This window comes from Ranitomeya variabilis, chromosome 2, assembly GCF_051348905.1.
Source record: "Ranitomeya variabilis isolate aRanVar5 chromosome 2, aRanVar5.hap1, whole genome shotgun sequence".
Classification (NCBI taxonomy): Eukaryota; Metazoa; Chordata; class Amphibia; order Anura; family Dendrobatidae; genus Ranitomeya; species Ranitomeya variabilis.
This window is the reverse complement of record NC_135233.1, coordinates 456406506-456426596: the sequence shown is the minus strand read 5'-3', so window position 1 is coordinate 456426596 and position 20091 is coordinate 456406506. Positions and strand designations below refer to the sequence as shown.

At 42.1% G+C, this 20091-nt stretch overlaps 1 protein-coding gene across 3 annotated transcripts in view; it reads left to right on the top strand.

The window, feature by feature from the left end:
- Positions 1–20091, top strand: part of PC (pyruvate carboxylase) — a 473285-nt gene that overhangs the window by 258416 nt on the left and 194778 nt on the right. For all 3 annotated transcript variants that reach the window (XM_077287356.1, XM_077287355.1, XM_077287354.1), the window contains exon 9: positions 18383–18545. In XM_077287356.1, coding sequence (XP_077143471.1) covers positions 18383–18545 — 163 coding nt within the window. The remainder of the gene's footprint in view (positions 1–18382; positions 18546–20091) is intronic.

The following is a 20091-nucleotide window of genomic DNA, read 5'->3' as shown; positions in this document are numbered from 1 at the left end:
AAAGGGTGAAGCCAGACTAAATAGCCCCGTCCGAAGTGGACGCACCTGATGACTGCTGTGAAGGACAAACAGCAGCACTACCACTTATAACCACCGGAGGGAGCCCAAGAGCAGAACCCACAACAGAATTCACAACACAGTAAACAGTGCATATAATGGTATCAGGGCCGGACTGGCCATAGGGCACTTCTGGCAAATGCCAGAAGGGCCGGTGCCAGTGGTGGGCCGCTCAATCCGCCGCCCCCGCCGTCGCATTCAACTATATCGGCGTATAGACGCCGGTACAGTTGAATGCAATGATGGAGGAGAGAGCGTCTACAGACGCTCCTCTCCCATCATTCCCCGCTCTGCCTCTGACACTGCGGGTGCGCGATGATGTCATATCATCGCGCACCTGCTGTGTCCCGGGCAGACTGCAGCTGCTGAGACAGGAGCAGGAACCAGGAAGCAACGCTGGGCACGAGGAGAGGTGAGGAGAGTTTTTTTTTTCCTGGACTGTGGGGCCATTCTCGGAGGAGGTGAGGGGAGGAAGAGAAGAGATGTGGGCTGTATATAGTTCTCTGTGGGCTGTGCTCTGTGCTGTATACTGCTGTGGGCTGTATATAGTTCTCTGTGGGCTGTGCTGTATACTGCTGTGGGCTGTATATAGTTCTCTGTGGGCTGTGCTCTGTGCTGTATACTACTGTGGGCTGTATATAGTTCTCTGTGGGCTGTGCTCTGTGCTGTATACTACTGTGGGCTGTATATAGTACTCTGTGGGCTGTGCTCTGTGCTGTATACTGCTGTGGGCTGTATATAGTTCTCTGTGGGCTGTGCTCTGTGCTGTATACTACTGTGGGCTGTATATAGTTCTCTGTGGGCTGTGCTCTGTGCTGTATACTGCTGTGGACTGTATATAGTTCTCTGTGGGCTGTGCTCTGTGCTGTATACTACTGTGGGCTGTATATAGCTCTCTGTGGGCTGTGCTCTGTGCTGTATACTACTGTGGGCTGTATATAGTTCTCTGTGGGCTGTGCTCTGTGCTGTATACTACTGTGGGCTGTATATAGTTCTCTGTGGGCTGTGCTCTGTGCTGTATACTACTGTGGGCTGTATATAGTTCTCTGTGGGCTGTGCTCTGTGCTGTATACTACTGTGGGCTGTATATAGTACTCTGTGGGCTGTGCTCTGTGCTGTATACTGCTGTGGGCTGTATATAGTTCTCTGTGGGCTGTGCTCTGTGCTGTATACTACTGTGGGCTGTATATAGTTCTCTGTGGGCTGTGCTCTGCTGTATACTGCTGTGGGCTGTATATAGTTCTCTGTGGGCTGTGCTCTGTGCTGTATACTACTGTGGGCTGTATATAGCTCTCTGTGGGCTGTGTTCTGTGCTGTATACTACTGTGGGCTGTATATAGTTCTCTGTGGGCTGTGCTCTGTGCTGTATACTACTGTGGGCTGTATATAGTTCTCTGTGGGCTGTGCTCTGTGCTGTATACTACTGTGTGCTCTGTGCTATATATAGTTCTCTGTGGGCTGTGCTCTGTGCTGTATACTGCTGTGGGCTGTTTATAGTTCTCTGTGGGCTGTGCTCTGTGCTGTATACTGCTGTGGGCTGTATATAGTTCTCTGTGGGCTGTGCTCTGTGCTGTATACTACTGTGGGCTGTATATAGTTATCTGTGGGCTGTGCTCTGTGCTGTATATAGTTCTCTGTGGGCTGTGCTCTGTGCTGTATACTACTGTGGGCTGTATATAGTTATCTGTGGGCTGTGCTCTGTGCTGTATATAGTTCTCTGTGGGCTGTGCTCTGTGCTGTATACTACTGTGGGCTGTATATAGTTATCTGTGGGCTGTGCTCTGTGCTGTATGCTACTGTGGGCTGTATATAGTTCTCTGTGGGCTGTGCTCTGTGCTGTATACTACTGTGTGCTGTATATAGTTCTCTGTGGGCTGTGCTGTATATAGTACTCTGTGGGCTGTGCTGTATATAGTACTCTGTGGGCTGTGCTGTATATAGTACTCTGTGGGCTGTGCTGTATATAGTACTCTCTGGGCTGTGCTTTATATAGTACTCTCTGGGCTGTGCTGTATATAGTACTCTGGGCTGTGCTTTATATAGTTCTCTGTGGGCTGTGCTGTATATAGTTCTCTGTGGGCTGTGCTGTATATATTACTTTGTGGGCTGTGCTGTATATATTACTTTGTGGGCTGTGCTGTATATATTACTCTGTGGGCTGTGCTGTATACTACTGTGTGGACTGTGCTGTATACTTCTACGTGGGCTGTGCTGTATACTACTGTGTGGTCTGTGCTGTATACTACTGTGTGGTCTGTGCTGAATACTGCTGTGTGGGCTGTGTTATCTACTACGCGAGCTGTGCTATAGTATGCAGGCTGTGCTGTATACTATGCGGTTTGTGCTATATAATATGCGGGCTTTGCTATATACTATGGGGAGTATATTATATTCTATGGGGGAGGCCATGTTATGTACTATGTGGCTGTGTTATATACTATTGTGGGGGTATATTATATTCTATGGGGGAGGCTGCGTTATATACTATGGGGGGCTGCATTATATTCTATGGGGGGCTACATTATATATTATGGGGAGGTGGGCTGTATTATATTCTATGGGGGTTACATACTCTGGGGTGGCTGCATTATACTCTGTGGGGTGGCTGCATTATACTCTGGGGTGGCTGCATTATACTATATGTGGGCTGCATTATACTGTATCGAGGACTATGGGGAATACGTTATACTATATGAAGAACTATGGGGTGCATTATACTATGGGAAGTGAATTGTACTACATGGATGACTGTGGCGGTGCATTATACTATATGGAGCACTGAGGATTGTATTATGCTATATGGAGGACTATGAGGATTGTATTATGCTATATGGAGGACTATGAGGAGTGTATTATACTATGTGGAGGACTGAGCAGTGTATTTTAATATATGGAGGACTATAGGGAGTGTATTATACTATATGGAGGACTATGGAGCACATTATAATATATGGAGGACTATGGGGTGTATTTTACTAAACAAGTAAAATGCTGCATATTCGGATTGTTTTTGCTGGAACAAAAAGCCTTGTTGTCAGCAGCACATTGCCAGTGTAAACTGTAGATGTGCTGCTGAAAACATGATACTGTATGGTGATCTATTAGTGATCGTTCTGTCTCATCATTATTCCTCAGCTGGTGGAAAGAGGCCGGGAAACAAGCGTTGAACAACTTCAGTATTGTCGATCAAACTCGTTTAGCGGCCTGAACTCAGCGCACGTAAATACAACAGAAAGGCTTCTGTGTGATGTGCAATATGTTAGCATTTGGGGACCCATTTTAAACTTTGCCTAGGGCCCCACTTTGCCTAAAACCGGCCCTGCCTACAAGTGTACAAAGATATTATACAGTCACCATGTGACAAGTGGGCCTGTGTAACTTCAAATGCCAGGGCTGAATTTTAGTCCCAGTCCGGCCCTGAATGGTATACACCAATAGAATTAATAAAATATGATAAAAATATACAATATATAAATATACAAATAAGTAATAATAATTTATACAATAGTGAATGCATTATAAAAAAAATATTAAATAAAAAATTAATCAATATAGTGTAATAAATGTGCAAATAGTATATAATGTCCCAAAAAAGAAGTAAAATAATGTCCTTTTCTTCAGTGGAAAAGTAGAACCTAAGGGAACAACGTTGTGATAGACAGCAACTGGTCAGTACAAATTCAAAGCTGCAGAGCGTATAAAGCTGGAAAAAAGTGGGGAAAAACACATACAATTAGAATGCATAGAACATATATAAGATAGATAATACCTAAAAAGTTAATAATTAAAATTAATGGAATAAAACCAAGATAAAATGAAAAAGGCACCATAAAGTCCCAATTTTCTTAAAGGAAAGGAGCAAAACTTATGACTTCATTTAAACCGTTCGGTTGGAGTGAGCCGAGATCCATTTGGTCTCCAATTGGGCAAATTTGGTTTTGACATTGCCACCTCTTGAATCCTTAAGAATCCTGTCAATACCAATAACTCTCAATAGGCTAGGATCACATTTGTGAACAGATTTAAAATGCCGAGGCATTGGTTTCAAAGATGTTAAGTCTTTGACCTCCAGAGCATTGGCTATATCACGGCCATGTTCTCTAGTCCGTATTTTAAGCTGTCTGGTAGTCATGCCAATATATACTGAGGAGCACGGACACGTGGCATAATATATCACATGGTCAGTGGCACATGTGATATTGTGAGTAATTTGAAAAACCATGTTGCCCTGTGTGTTTTTAAATTCCTTGGCTCGATCCATATTCACACAGGCCAGACATTTCTTACAAGGAAAAAATCCCCATTTCGGCCCTCTGAAATCAAAAGGGTTACGTGTGGTAACACCCTTGTATTGGCTATGAACCAACATATCCTTCAAGCTCTGAGATCTCCTATAGGTGATGGTTAGAGTTGTAGGGATACTCTTGGCCAAGACTGGATCATTCATAATGATGGGCCAGAATTTAGAAAGGGCTTGAGTCATAGGTTTCCATTTCTCATTATAGGATGATATGAATCTCACTGTAGTTGATGTTGGCGACTGCATTTTTGGTTTTAATAATTCAGATCTTGGTTTACTGCATGCTTTAGACCATCCACGGCGAATAACCTGATGGGAATACCCTCTCTGCACAAAACGTTGTGCTAGTTCAGAGGACTGTCTGGAAAGATGATTCAGTGGAGCAAATCCTCTTAGTTCTCAAGAACTGCCCATACGGAATGCTATCTTTTAAAGGCCTAGGGTGTGATGAGGCAGCATGTAGTACTGAATTTACAGATGTTTCCTTCCTGAACACTTCCGTGTGTAAAAATCCATCCTCACCTTTATAAATTTTTGTATCGAGAAAGTCGATACGTTTTTGACTGTACTTACATGTCAATTTAATGTTTAGGGCATTATCGTTAAGAAGTTGTATGAATGATATTAGATCAGTCTCAGAGCCCTGCCAGATGACAAAAATGTCATCAATAAATCGAATAAATCGGAAAAGAGCAGTAATGCACAAAAGGTAAAAAATGTTCAGAGTCCTGACATTACTCCCTCCTTAGAAGCGGCCTCAGGACGATCCTGGACCTGGTTTCTCAGGGAATCTCTGATGAAAACGAGAAATCTTCTGTTGGGCATTGATGTTTTCCACAGGTTCCCAAGAGTCTTCCTCAGGGGGATATCCCTGCCATCTTATCAGATATTGGAGCCGATTCCTGCGAATCCTGGAATCAATAATTTCCTCCACCACAAATTGTTCTTGCCCATCAATCACCACAGGCTGCGGAGGTGGCACAACACGTCCCTGGAAGGTATTAGGAGATACAGGCTTTAGTAAAGATACATGAAAAACTGGGTGTACCTTCATAGTCCTAGGCAGCTTCAGCCGGCAGGCCACAGAGCTCACAATACCGTTGATCTTGAAAGGGCCAATGAATTTCTGTCCAAGTTTTTGTGAAGGAACGTTTAACTTCAGATTCTTAGTTACTAACCACACGGAATCTCCTACCTTGAACATGGGTGCAGGTTTACGGAATCTATCAGCCGATTTCTTATAACGTTCTTGAGCTGTGGTCAGGGATTCCTTCAGAACCTCCAGATTTTGTCTCATCGCAGTCAGCCTTTCCTCCACTGCCGGAACCGGAGAATTAATTGGAGACCTAGGTAAAATACACTGATGATAACCCAGATTGGCAAAGAAATGTGTAAATTTAGTGGAGGCGCTCTGAGAATTATTATATGAAAATTCGGCTAACGGCAGCAACTCCAACCAATCATCCTGGAGATGGCTGACATAGCATCTTAGATATTGTTCCAGCGTCTGGTTGGTACGCTCAGTCTGACCATTTGTCTGGGGATGGTAAGCGGAAGAGAGACAGACATTAATATTGAGTGCAGAGCAAAACCCCTTCCAGAATCTTGAAGTGAACTGTACTCCACGGTCAGAGATGATCTCATCCGGAACCCCATGCAACCGAAAGACATTCTGTATAACGAAGTTCACTGTATCTTTAGCTGAGGGGAGGCCGGTGCATGGAACAAAATGAGCAGCTTTAGTCAGGCGATCAACTACCACCATGATTGTATTCATGCCCCCCGATGTAGGCAGCTCCACAATAAAGTCCATTGATATAGACCCCCAAGGGCGGGACAGAACAGGTAATGGTTGTAGAAGACCCGTAGGTGCCACATGAGGAGTTTTGTAACGGGCACATACCTCGCAAGAGGGAACATAGTCCTTGGTATCCTTCAGGCAAGTTGGCCACCAGAAGAATCGGTTCAGGAACTCTTGTGTCTTCTGTACCCCCCTGTGACCAGCCAACTTGGAGTCATGTACCAACTTGAGGATCTGCAGACGGACGACCTCAGGGACGTAGATTCGTCGATCTCTGAACCACATGCCACCCTTAAAGACAGGATTAATATCCACAGGTGGGTTGGCCAGAAATACAGCACTTAACAAAGTTAAATTGATTTAAAAATAAGTTCCAACGAGCCTGATGAGGAGAAAGACATCTAGCGGATATAAGGAACTCCTAAATTGCGATGGTCAGTTAGCACTATGATCTGTTGTGCAGCTCCTTGCAGATGATGCCTCCATTCTTTGAAAGCCGCAATAATAGCCAGCAATTCCTTGTCTCCCACGTCATAATTCTTCTCTGCTGAGTTTAGTCTACGAGAAAAGAAAGCACAAGGATGTAGCAGACCCTTCTCTCCAGTTCTTTGGGAGAGAATAGCCCCCAAAGCATTATCAGAAGTGTCCACCTCCACAATGAATGAAAGTGTTGGATCTGGGTGTATCAACAGCGGTGCTGATGTGAAACAGATCTTAAGCCGATCAAAATCTTCTTGAGCCTGTGATAACCACTTAAAGGGCTTTTCCTTCCTTGTTAAGGAAGTAATGGGACGGACAATATCAGAAAATTTCTAATGAAGCGTCAGTAGAAATTTGCAAAACCAATAAAACGTTGGACCTCCTTAACGTTCTTGGGTACCGGCCAGTCAAGGATAGCCTGAATCTTACCAGATTCCATGTTCAGCCCCTGGGGAGAGATGATATAACCTAAGAACTGTATCTCAGAACGATGGAACTCTCATTTCTCCAGCTTGATATACAGATGGTTCTCTTTCAGACGTCTTAAAACAGCTTTGACATGTTCATGTTCCTGTAGAGAGTCAGAAAAGATTAGAATATCGTCCAAATAGATCGCCACAAACTGGTCCAACAAATCTCTGAAAATGTCATTAACAAGGTGTTGAAACGTTGCAGGGGCATTACAAAGCCCGAAGGGCATCACAAGATATTCAAAGTGCCCATACCGGCATCGGAATGCTGTCTTCCACTCATCCCCTGGACGAATGCGCACCAAATTATAAGCCCCACGAAGATTCAGCTTAGAGAACACCTTAGCATGGCGGACTCTTTCCAGTAATTCGGGAATCAGAGGCAAAGGGTAACGGTTTCGTATGGTTACCTTATTGAGTTCCCGATAGTCAACACAGGGTCTCAGGGTCCCATCCTTCTTCTTTACAAAAAATATAGGTGCCCCTGCTGGTGAGGAAGAAGGACGTGTGAAGCCTTTGGCCAGATTTTCATCAATATACTCCTTTAAGGCTTGAAGCTCAGGTTCCGCCAAAGGGTATACGTTACCAAAAGGAATAGCTGCCCCAGGAAGCAGCTCAATGGGACAGTCATAATGCCTGTGTGGAGGAAGCTGATCTGCATTCTTCTTGTCACAGATGTCAGAGAACTCTTTTTATATGCTGGAGGTAAAGAAAATACCTGTAGATGTGGTTCCGTAGCCGTGGACTCAGGGACAGCTTCTGTTAACGCTGAGTTGCTCCTTGTTGGAAAGATAATCTCCTTGGTCTCCCAGTTGATAATTGGGTTCTGAGAACGCAACCAAGGAATGCCTAAAATCACAGGAAAATGAGGAGAAGAAATTAGCAAGAAAGAAAGTTGCTCCTGATGATTAGGCTCCAACAAAATTTCAAGGGGTATGGTCTCCTGATCCACAGGCCCAGAGATTAAAGGTGACCCATCCACTGTTTCCATGGTAATTGGAGAGGCTCTTTGCTGAATTTCAATACCATGTTCCTTGGCAAATGCGATATCCATGAAATTGCCTTCTGCACCTGAGTCAATCATGGCTGCACTGGAAATCCACTGTCCTGAACACAGGATCTTAATAGGGAGAGAACAGTGAGAGTTCTTCTCTTTCAGCTCCTTGGGGGGTGAAGTCATAGAAAGTGAATGGAATACAGCGTTTAAAGGCAGACTACATTCAGAGATGTCAGATTCAACATCACTGTTGTCATACTCCCCTACTGCTGCTAGCACCTTGTTAGGCCGTCTAGGACACTTAGGACAATTGATCAAGAAGTGGTCAGACTGGCCGCAGTAGAAACATAGACTTTCACGAAGGCGATGCTCCCAGCGCTCATTGATGTCGCGTCTCTGAACGGAATCAATTTGCATGGGCACCTCCTCCACCTCCCGAGAGGTTTTACCTGCAGGCTCTTTGGAAGGAAGGGAAAAGTTAGAAATACGGTTATATGCAGCAAATTTCTCCTGCCTACGCTCAGTAAGGCGAATGTCTATGCGCACACAATGCTGTATAAATGTCTCTAGCTCTTGCGGTGACTCAGAGCGAGCTAGTTCATCTTTTATAATACTAGACAGACACCTTTTAAAAATAGGCAATTGTGCATAACTGTCCCAATTGGTATCTACCGCTAATCTCCTGAGTTCAGTGGCATACTCAATAACAGAACGTTTAGCCTGGCGTAAAGACAACAAAGATTCAGCGGTTGCACGGCGAATTAGGGTCATCAAACATTAATGCCATAGCGGCCAAGAAATCATCCAAGTTATTTAACCGTGGGTCACGAGACTCAATCATCGGATTCGCCCAGGCGAGCGCTCGTGAGGTCAGTAGCATTATTACACACAATACTTTGGATCTATCAGTAGGAAAACAGTCAGCATGCACATCAAAATATAGCAAACATGGATTCACAAAGCCACGAAATTTGTCGCGATCACCATTAAATCTGAATGGGGGCAACTTAGGTGGGCTAGCTGGTGGCGGTTGCCCCGAGGGTAAAGTCACTTGTGCAGTTATTTGCGTGCTTATGTCCTGAAAAGCCCGTTTATACTGCGACTCTATGCCAGCAAGTTTGTTTTCCTGGGCTGCCATGCGGTTGCTTAAGTCCTGCAAAGTTTGTCCAAACACTTGTTGATTGTGTTCAAAGCTTCCAAACTTCTTTTGCAGACCTTCCACATCTTTCTGCAGTGATCTAATTATGGAAAACACCTGCTCTAATCTGCTCTCTGCAGTCATTTTTCCAGCAGTCTCCTTTTTTTTTTTTTTATTATGGCTAGAGTATCCTGTAATAATTATAGGGGATAACTCAGTAGACTCTTTGCGTGAACCAAGACAACTACAGGACACAGTTTTATAAGTGGTAAAGACTATATTATCACACGGTGATTCAAACTGGTGCAGAGAGAAACTCAAGTCCACAACACTTGGTGTAAATATTAAACGCAGCTTAGCAGTCTATAGGAAACTTCAGAGGAAAATGCAATCAAGCAGAAAGTCTATGAAGCACAGTTATTCTTGAGGATACTTTACACGAATAAATCCTTGTCTTAGTCCAAACACAAATAGATAAGCTTATAATGCAGTTCAAGTCATATGTTAGCTCTATCAGGGAGGTGTGGTAAATAGTCTCAGGTTTTTGCAGAGCAGAAACAGCTTACATGTCCAGCAAATGAGATGGAAGTAAACACGAGCAGCAGATGAAGGAGGATTACTGGAAACTGGTGTATGCAGCAGGAACTCAGAGCAGAGTAGCAGGATCAATACACAGGTTCACAGGAGCAGGTATATAGCCAGGGAGTCACCAGAGGTCAGGAGCTGGATGCAAGGCAGAATACTCTAGCACAGACTGAAGGCTGGGGTGGAGTTTTATAGCAGGAAGACACAGTGCACATGAGACCAAAGACGCCATCTTGGAAAAGGGCAGTAATGCACAAAAGGTAAAAAATGTTCAGAGTCCTGACATACAGTGGGGCAAAAAAGTATTTAGTCAGTCAGCAATAGTGCAAGTTCCACCACTTAAAAAGATGAGAGGCGTCTGTAATTTACATCATAGGTAGACCTCAACTATGGGAGACAAACTGATCCAAAAAAATCCAGAAAATAACATTGTCTGTTTTTTTATCATTTTATTTGCATATTATGGTGGAAAATAAGTATTTGGTCAGAAACAAACAATCAAGATTTCTGGCTCTCACAGACCTGTAACTTCTTCTTTAAGAGTCTCCTCTTTCCTCCACTCATTACCTGTAGTAATGGCACCTGTTTAAACTTGTTATCAGTATAAAAAGACACCTGTGCACACCCTCAAACAGTCTGACTCCAAACTCCACTATGGTGAAGACCAAAGAGCTGTCAAAGGACACCAGAAACAAAATTGTAGCCCTGCACCAGGCTGGGAAGACTGAATCTGCAATAGCCAACCAGCTTGGAGTGAAGAAATCAACAGTGGGAGCAATAATTAGAAAATGGAAGACATTCAAGACCACTGATAATCTCCCTCGATCTGGGGCTCCACGCAGAATCCCACCCCGTGGGGTCAGAATGATCACAAGAACGGTGAGCAAAAATCCCAGAACCACGCGGGGGGACCTAGTGAATGAACTGCAGAGAGCTGGGACCAATGTAACAAGGCCTACCATAAGTAACACACTACGCCACCATGGACTCAGATCCTGCAGTGCCAGACGTGTCCCACTGCTTAAGCCAGTACATGTCCGGGCCCGTCTGAAGTTTGCTAGAGAGCATTTGGATGATCCAGAGGAGTTTTGGGAGAATGTCCTATGGTCTGATGAAACCAAACTGTAACTGTTTGGTAGAAACACAACTTGTCGTGTTTGGAGGAAAAAGAATACCGAGTTGCATCCATCCAACACCATACCTACTGTAAAGCATGGTGGTGGAAACATCATGCTTTGGGGCTGTTTCTCTGCAAAGGGGCCAGGACGACTGATCCGGGTACATGAAAGAATGAATGGGGCCATGTATCGTGAGATTTTGAGTGCAAACCTCCTTCCATCAGCAAGGGCATTGAAGATGAAACGTGGCTGGGTCTTTCAACATGACAATGATCCAAAGCACACCGCCAGGGCAATGAAGGAGTGGCTTCGTAAGAAGCATTTCAAGGTCCTGGAGTGGCCTAGCCAGTCTCCAGATCTCAACCCTATAGAAAACCTTTGCAGGGAGTTGAAAGTCCGTGTTGCCAAGCGAAAAGCCAAAAACATCACTGCTCTAGAGGAGATCTGCATGGAGGAATGGGCCAACATACCAACAACAGTGTGTGGCAACCTTGTGAAGACTTACAGAAAACGTTTGACCTCTGTCATTGCCAACAAAGGATATATTACAAAGTATTGAGATGAAATTTTGTTTCTGACCAAATACTTATTTTCCACCATAATATGCAAATAAAATGATAAAAAAACAGAAAATGTGATTTTCTGGATTTTTTTTTCTCAGTTTGTCTCCCATAGTTGAGGTCTACCTATGATGTAAATTACAGACGCCTCTCATCTTTTTAAGTGGTGGAACTTGCACTATTGCTGACTGACTAAATACTTTTTTGCCCCACTGTATATAGTACATACCTGTGTCATCTCCTCCTGTATATAGTATATATCTGTGTGTCATCTCCCCTGTATATAGTATGTACCTGTATGTCATCTCCTCTTGTATATAGTATATACCTGTCATCTCCCCTCTATATAGTATATACGTGTGTCATCTCCCATGTATATAGTATATACCTGTGTCATCTCCCCTCCATATAGTATGTACCTGTATGTCATCTTTCCTGTATATAGTATATAGCAGTGTGTCATCTCCTCCTGTATATAGTATATACCTGTGTCATCTCCCCTGTATATAGTATATACAGTGTGTCATCTCCTCCTGTATATAGTATATACCTGTGTGTCATCTCCCCTGTATATAGTATGTACCTGTATGTCATCTCCTGTATATAGTATGTACCTGTATGTCATCTCCTCCTGTATATAGTATATACCTGTGTGTCATCTCCCCTGTATATAGTATATATGTGTGTCATCTCCCATGTATATAGTATATACCTGTCATCTCCCCTGTATATAGTATGTACCTGTATGTCATCTCCCCTGTATATAGTATATAGCAGTGTCATCTCCTGTATATAGTATATACCTGTGTCATCTCCCCTGTATATAGTATATATGTCATCTCCCCTGTATATAGTATATACCTGTGTCATCTCCCCTGTATATAGTATATATGTGTCATCTCCCCTGTATATAGTATATACCTGTGTCATCTTCTCCTGTATATAGTATATATCTGTGTGTCATCTCCTCCTGTATTAGACCTCGTTCACACGTTATTTGCTCAGTATTTTTACCTCAGTATTTGTAAGCTAAGTTGGCAGCCTGATAAATCCCCAGCCAACAGGAAGCCCTCCCCCCTGGCAGTATATATTAGCTCACATATACACATAATAGACAGGTCATGTGACTGACAGCTGCCGTATTTCCTATATGGTACATTTGTTGTTCTTGTAGTTTGTCTGCTTATTAATCAGATTTTTATTTTTGAAGGATAATACCAGACTTGTGTGTGTGTTTTAGGGCGAGTTTCATGTGTCAAGTTGCGTGTGGCGACATGCATGTAGCGGCTTTTGTGAGATGAGTTTTGTGTGGCGACATGTGTGTAGCAACTTTTTGTGTGTCGAGTTGCATGTGACAGGTTAGTGTAGCAAGTTGTGTGCAGCAAGTTTTGCGCGTGGCAAGTTTTGTGTGGTGCTTTTTGAGTATGTGCAAGTTTTGTGTGAGGCAACTTTTGCATGTGTTGCAACTTTTGTGCATGTGGCAATTTTTCCGCGTGTGCAAGTTTTGCGTGTGGCGAGTTTTCCATGGGGTGAGTTTTGCACGTGTGGCGAGTTTTTCGTGAGCCTAGTTTTGCATGTGGTGAGTTTTGCGCGTGGCGAGTTTTGAGCGGCGACTTTTGTGTTTCGACTTTTATGTGGCGAGGTTGGTGTATGTGTGATGAAATGTGTGCTGAGGGTGATATGTGTTCAAGCACGTGGTAGTGTGTGGCGCATTTTGTGTGTGTGTTCATATCCCCGTGTGTGGTGAGTATCCCATGTCGGGGCCCCACCTCAGCAACTGTACGGTATATACTCTTTGGCGCCATCGCTCTCACTCTTTAAGTCCCCCTTGTTCACATCTGGCAGCTGTCAATTTGCCTCCAACACTTTTCCTTTAACTTTTTCCCCATTACGTAGATAGGGGCAAAATTGTTTGGTGAATTGGAGCGCGCGGGGTTAAAATTTTGCCTCACATCATAGCCTATGATGCTCTCAGGGTCCAGACGTGTGACTGTGCAAAATTTTGTGGCTGTAGCTGCGACGGTGCAGATGCCAATCCCGGACATACACACACACACACACACACACACACACACACACACACACACACACACACACACACACACACACACATTCAGCTTTATATTTTAGATGGCGCATCATGTGCTGTCATTATACAGTATGGAGCATCATGTGTGGCCATTATACAGTATAGAGCACTGTGTGGCCATCATACAGTATTGAGCATCATGTGGGGCCATTATACAGTATGGAGCATCATGTGGGGCCATTATACAATATAGAGCACTGTGTGGCCCTTATACAGTATTGAGCATCATGTGGGGCCATTATACAGTATGGAGCACTGTGTGGCCATATTTTTTTGTTTATAATTATTCTTTATGAAACAGTGTGATCAGCAGTGCTAAATGGGTGTGTTTGGGACGTGGATATGGGTGTGACTAGTTATGAATGGGTGTGGTCAGACGCGTGGCCTAAAATTTGCCGCGTTGCGCGCCGCTGACTTTGTCCCTCTTTCCCATCTTCAAAAGTTGGGAGGTATGCGGCTATGGTTCTGTAGAGTCTCATTGCAGAAGGATAGAGATTCCTTTTTATACCCACATCTGTGGTTCAGGCCATCATCTACAGTTCAGGTGAAAGTGGTCTGAGATTAAAGCTATGGTCACAATATCAGTATTTTATATTAGTGTTTGTAAGCCGATATCAGGAGTGGAACAATCGGAGGAAAAGTATAAAAGAAACACGTCACCACTTCTGCATTTCTCACATACTCCTGGTTTTGGCTTACAAATACTGATGTGAAATACTGAATGTCTGAAAGTAGCCTTGCTCTCTCAATATTTGCGTATTTTAGCAATCTGCATAGTTAGTCCTTCATTGTTTTGCTGGTCAACACGCTACATGGACTTATACAGTGGGTACGCAACATGTTTGCAAATGTCAATTCTTCAATGACCCTGCGTTCTTGTCCTCCAAAGATGGAAATAAAATCGCGTATAGGAGCTGATATAATAGGTAACAAGCAGCTATTCAACAATTCACAAACCTCAATTCAAGAGTCAACGTTCTGATGATATGAACAACACTCTGTTTCTTGACCTACTGGAAATATACGTTTGGAATAATTAATATTAAATATTGTATTGTCACAACAATGATATATCATCGCTCTATTATTTTTTTGGGTCTAACCTCCAGGACCTCTACCAATTATTAGGATATGTCATCAGGATTTCACTCGAAAACTATATGTGCATATACCTTTTTGCAAAGGTATATCCAGCCATACCGTTAATGGACAGTCCATTCCTCCGTTACTGAGAAATTGGCGTTAGAATCGACATGCAAATGAGGATGAAGGAGGATGGGTAGTACAGCAGAGCTGACAGACCTATGAGAGGAGGAGAGCTGATAGAAGGGTTTGTAATGTAACCTAGCTAAACATAGCTGGCCCCTTCCCCCACAAAGACCTTTTGTGTTCTAAAATTCTCAGCACTTTCTAATCATGTATGAGGTTAGACCAGGAGATCAGAGTTGTATTATTACATCTCGCACACTGAGAAACCTAAGCTATGGTGGGGGGGGGGGGTGTTCTTTTTCTGCTGTGTTGCTTCCTTCTTATGATTGGGCAACTTATACAGGGAGAAGTACACCCCCCACATTGAAAAGTATCTGATAACGCCCACTTGGACTTAATCAAAGCGAACTCAATAGGTACCAAATACTTTGATGACAAATATCTTCCAGCCATTATTACATAGTGTCCAGGTAAGCATGCAAAATCTAGTGAAAGGTTCTCTTCATCTTAAGCATCATGACAAGACTATGCAAAAATAATACAGCTTCTATGCAAAAAAAAAAAAAGGGCTCCGTCTTTGTACTGGAGAGGGTGGCGTTAGAGAGATGTTATGCTTTAAGAAATGTAGGACTATTTTGCTTACAAGACTAGTAAGTCTTGTGTGGTACAGTATGCCACCTGTGTTATGTGCAAAGATCTCCCAGGCATATTCCTGAAAATGTATTAGAAACCGAAAGAGTTGTTTTCTACGATTTGTGTTACCTCACAATAAAATGGATTTAACCACTTATGCCTTCTTTGTTCGTCTGAAGTAGAACATAGATGCCCGGAGTCTGGCGAGTGATCATATTGCGGTTTATTTTATGTAGCACTCAGCAGGCTAAATTGACAAATAAGGATACTTCAGGCTTAGTGTTCTGTCTGTAGGCTTGTACAAAGGCTTCTTGTAGAATTGGCAATCTTGGGTAATCTATGGAAAGTTTCTCAACAATGACATTGGATTTCTATGTGTTATCACCCACAACTGTTGAAAAACCCATGCCTCCCTGATGACGGATACCAGTGATATTTTCTCTAGAGTTGTATCGGCTATCTGCTATGATCATTGGAGTTTTTCCTTGTTTGACAATAACTGTTTCTACTACATGATCACACATGCCCTCTGATGCAGCAGGACGAAACGCGCGTTGTGGTGAAAGGTCACATGGCCCAATCTGTACTGTATTAATACAATCTGTATACAAAGTTGGAGACTATAGGAATCAAAAATGATGTTGTCCCCCCTTTAAGACCAATAGTATCCGGTATTGGCTCAGCTAATGAGCATCTCTGTGAATGGGTCGATTCCTTGTTGCAGCCTCTTGTGAGTCTAATCCCTGGCTACATCAAGGACTCAAGGGAAATTCTGGGAGTTTTTTCTAATAAAAAATGGTCAGCAAAATTCACTTGGCTCTGCTGCGATGTAGTTTCACTGTATTCATGCATTCCACACCACTTAGCTATGCAGGCCCTTCATTTTCAATTGGATAATTTCAGTAATTATTCCTTGGATTTGAAACAATATATTTTACAGGTCACCTTTTTTCTCATGACTCATAATTTTTTCACATTTGATTCTCGTTATTATTTACAGAAAACAGGTGTGGCCATGGGTGCGAAATTTTCACCTTCTTTAGCCAACCTCGTCATGGCATATTGGGAGTACAATTACATTTTTTCTGTTTCCAATCCTTTTTTGTCCTGTATACAATGGTATGGCAGATACATCGACGATCTACTTATCATTTGATCTGCCGATGTATCTGCCATACCAGACTTTATTAATTATTTGAATTTAAATGATTGTAATTTACGTTTCACTCATAAATTCAATCAAAAAGAAATTAATTTTTTGGATTTAAATCTGATTGGTGTTGCTGACCAATTAATTGAAACGAAAACCCATCATAAGTCACTTAGTGGTAATTCCATTCTACATGCGCACAGTGGACACCCCATGCACACTATTCAATCTATACCAGTTGGCGAATTCGTTAGTTAAAAGAAATTGCAGCAATAATATAGTATTAAAAAATGAAATTGATATGGCATCTAATAAATTGAAACGTCGCAGTTATCCATATTGGATGTTAAATAGGGCACGCAAAATTGTTGAACATAAAGATCGTAATAATTTAATTACACCGATTGCTATAAGTGAGTCTGGCTCAAATTTGACAGATAGAACTAGTAATAAAAAAACTTTTATTTGTTTTCAATTCAGCCCTCAATTCAGCAATATTAAAAATCTTATTAATAAATTCCTGCCTATCCTTTATGAGGATCCGAGTTTGGCCAGAATTCTTGACACAGGGATTAATGTAATATCTAGACGGGCTACTACTATAGGTAATAGAATTTCACCAAGCATGTTCCGTCCAGATAAAAGTATAAATAAAACATGGCTGAACTATAATGGGTTTTACAAATGTGGCAGTAACAGGTGTAAAATGTGTGCTCATACGTCAATCAACAAGTCATTCATGAACTCAGATAAATCAAAAAACTTTATTATTAAGCAATATATTAACTGTAACACTGCCTTCGTGGTATATAAAATTGACTGTACCATTTGTCAACTGTCATATGTTGGATGTACTTCACGCAAGTTGAAAATACGGATTAATGAACATTTATATGACATTGAGAATGCGGGTGATTCGTCCCGATCAGTTTCAGCTGCATCTAAACATTTTATTACTCAACATGCGTGCAGCACTAAACATTTTTTGGCATACGGCATCGAACGTGTCAATAAACCTCAGCGAGGTGGGAATTTTAAACGCTGTCTTCTCACACGTGAAGCCTTCTGGATTTATTATTTGAACACCCGGTTTCCATCCGGTCTTAATAAACGCAACGAGTTAATGTACCATTATTAACATCATATTTATGAGCTGTTTATTATTATTTTTTTCTTTCTTACTTCTTTTTCGTTTTGTATATATATATATACATATATATATTTATAATTGATATATTTTTCAAAGAAATGTTGTTTTTAGAAAGATCATGTATTGCACTAGGAGGACCCTAAGTCACATGTCTTCGTAGCCTATGCTTATTGGTCGGTGGTAGTTTTATAATGTTAGTATGTCTGTGTCTATGTAGCTCTGACAAAGATCTGTAATAGATCGAAACGCGTAGCTCGTTTCCCGTTTCCATCATGGAGAGCATTGCAGCCTGTGTTTTTTAAACATGTACCAATAAAGGATTAAATTTTATTCAAACATTTTGGAGCTGGAATCAACCTTTTCGTTTTCGACCACTATAGGAGTAATGGCATTTTTTTTTAAGAGATTATTTTGTATTCACGTCTTTATGCCATGAGTTATGTTTCTGATTTTTCCCTGGGCATGGAGTTGTATTATGAACACACTTCGCACATGATGCCCTTTGAGCAATCATTCACCAATCTATATGATTGCCCAGTAAGATGAGACATTACTGGTTAATATTTTTGCAAGTTCGTCTGGTTTTTGACATAATGCAACTAATGAAACCATCAAGTAAAATATTACTTATGTATTTTCTTGTAGTGTTGACTTGGTCCATGCTCAGATCCATGTTGCAGAAGGGAAAAGTTTGCCCGAACTTGGCTTGAAGCAGGAAAATATCCGTATTAATGGCTGCGCCATACAGTGTCGAGTCACGACTGAAGATCCTGCCCGCGGTTTCCAGCCTGACACTGGCAGAATTGAGGTAAGAATTTTATCTTACATTACAAATCTTTTACGAAGTCACGCAATGCCATCTGTCTTAGTGATTTTCTTTGGCGTAAGATCAGTGACCATACTCGTCATGTAGCTGTTTCCCAAAGGTGTCCAAATCCGCCATACAACTGCAAATATGGCTTGGGGCGAGCTTGCTAAATATGCATATTTATGGCAAGTGACAGGTGCTCTTTAAAGTGAAAAGCATACAGTACTTTAAAAGCCAACAAGGACCAAGCCATAATCGGAAAGGTGGTCCCTCGGGCCTTCTTCCCGCCCACTCCCCTTGAGTGACAGGTCTATCCATTCTGTAGACTAGTCAGAATGCCTGTGCTGACCTTTGCTCGGAAGCATTTCCTTCGGGCTTGAAGCATGGACCATACAGAAATTAAAGCTGACACGGTCCTATGAATTATGTTTTCCTTTTTTTTTTTCCATCATGTGGTTGGATATGTTTGCTGCTTGACCATGCCGAGAGATGTCACCAGGATGCACTATGTGAAGGAAGCGCGCAGGCGGAAGCAGTGTGATGTTCTGGGGTAACCTTGCATCCTGGCATTCCTGTGGATGTCACTTTGATGTTGAATCTTAGTGTTCAATATGTTCCTGGTGTTTTTGTGCCTTTGCTCGATCATCTATTCTTTGTAATTTTGACTAACCTACCTGCTCGGAAACTGGGGTTAAATGATGATATTTTGAAGCAGCTCAGAGGTTTATAGACTTTTACATGTTTCTCCAGTTTGGCTGATCTGCACGGCATAATATTAGGTTTTTCTCAGCTTTCCTTCTGGTATTAATTGTGTTAAGATTTAATAAAATGAATATATGTGGTTTAAATTCCAAGAAAAATTAACAATTAACTTTTTTTTTTAACCATTTTTGGTTGTTTGCTTTGCATCAGTTAATTACTAGACTCCTTTTATTGTTTTTTTTTACAAGTCTATTTTAATTTAATGTTTTAGAGCCTTATTTCTGCACAGGGTCCAGGAACCCCCTACATCTATTGTTCAAGACATTATTAGAAGTGCGCAGCTCAAGAGAAAGGTGCGCACAGCTGAGAGGTCGCGCACACAGAGGAGTAGAGCCTATGGGGGGGAAAATGAGATGGTTTTTTTTTTTTTTTCTGTCAGAATCTTTCCCATTTTGTTTTGTTCTCTTAGTTTCAGCAAGTACAGAACAGTTTACGTGTTTTTTTGGGTTTTTTTGCACAAATTTAAAGTATTTGGCCAGATTTATGGAGTGTTCAGCCTGAAATTGTGCGAATAACGATCTGTCTCGTTGTTGATCGTTAATCTGAATACGTGAACAGAAGTTTCCGCCAGGAAAGCCTCATTGTTCCGTCCGTATGAGACTAGAACTGGTCGGCGCCTCATTCAATCTGAATCACTAATCACTCTGCATCAGTCGACTCGTTGATCCCTGGAGTAACCCACAAGCCCTTTCCAGATGTCGGCATTTCTGCCAACATGTTCTTATCCCACTTAGCAACATTTTTTTTCTTTTTAATTTGCATCGGAGCCAAGTTGACGACGATT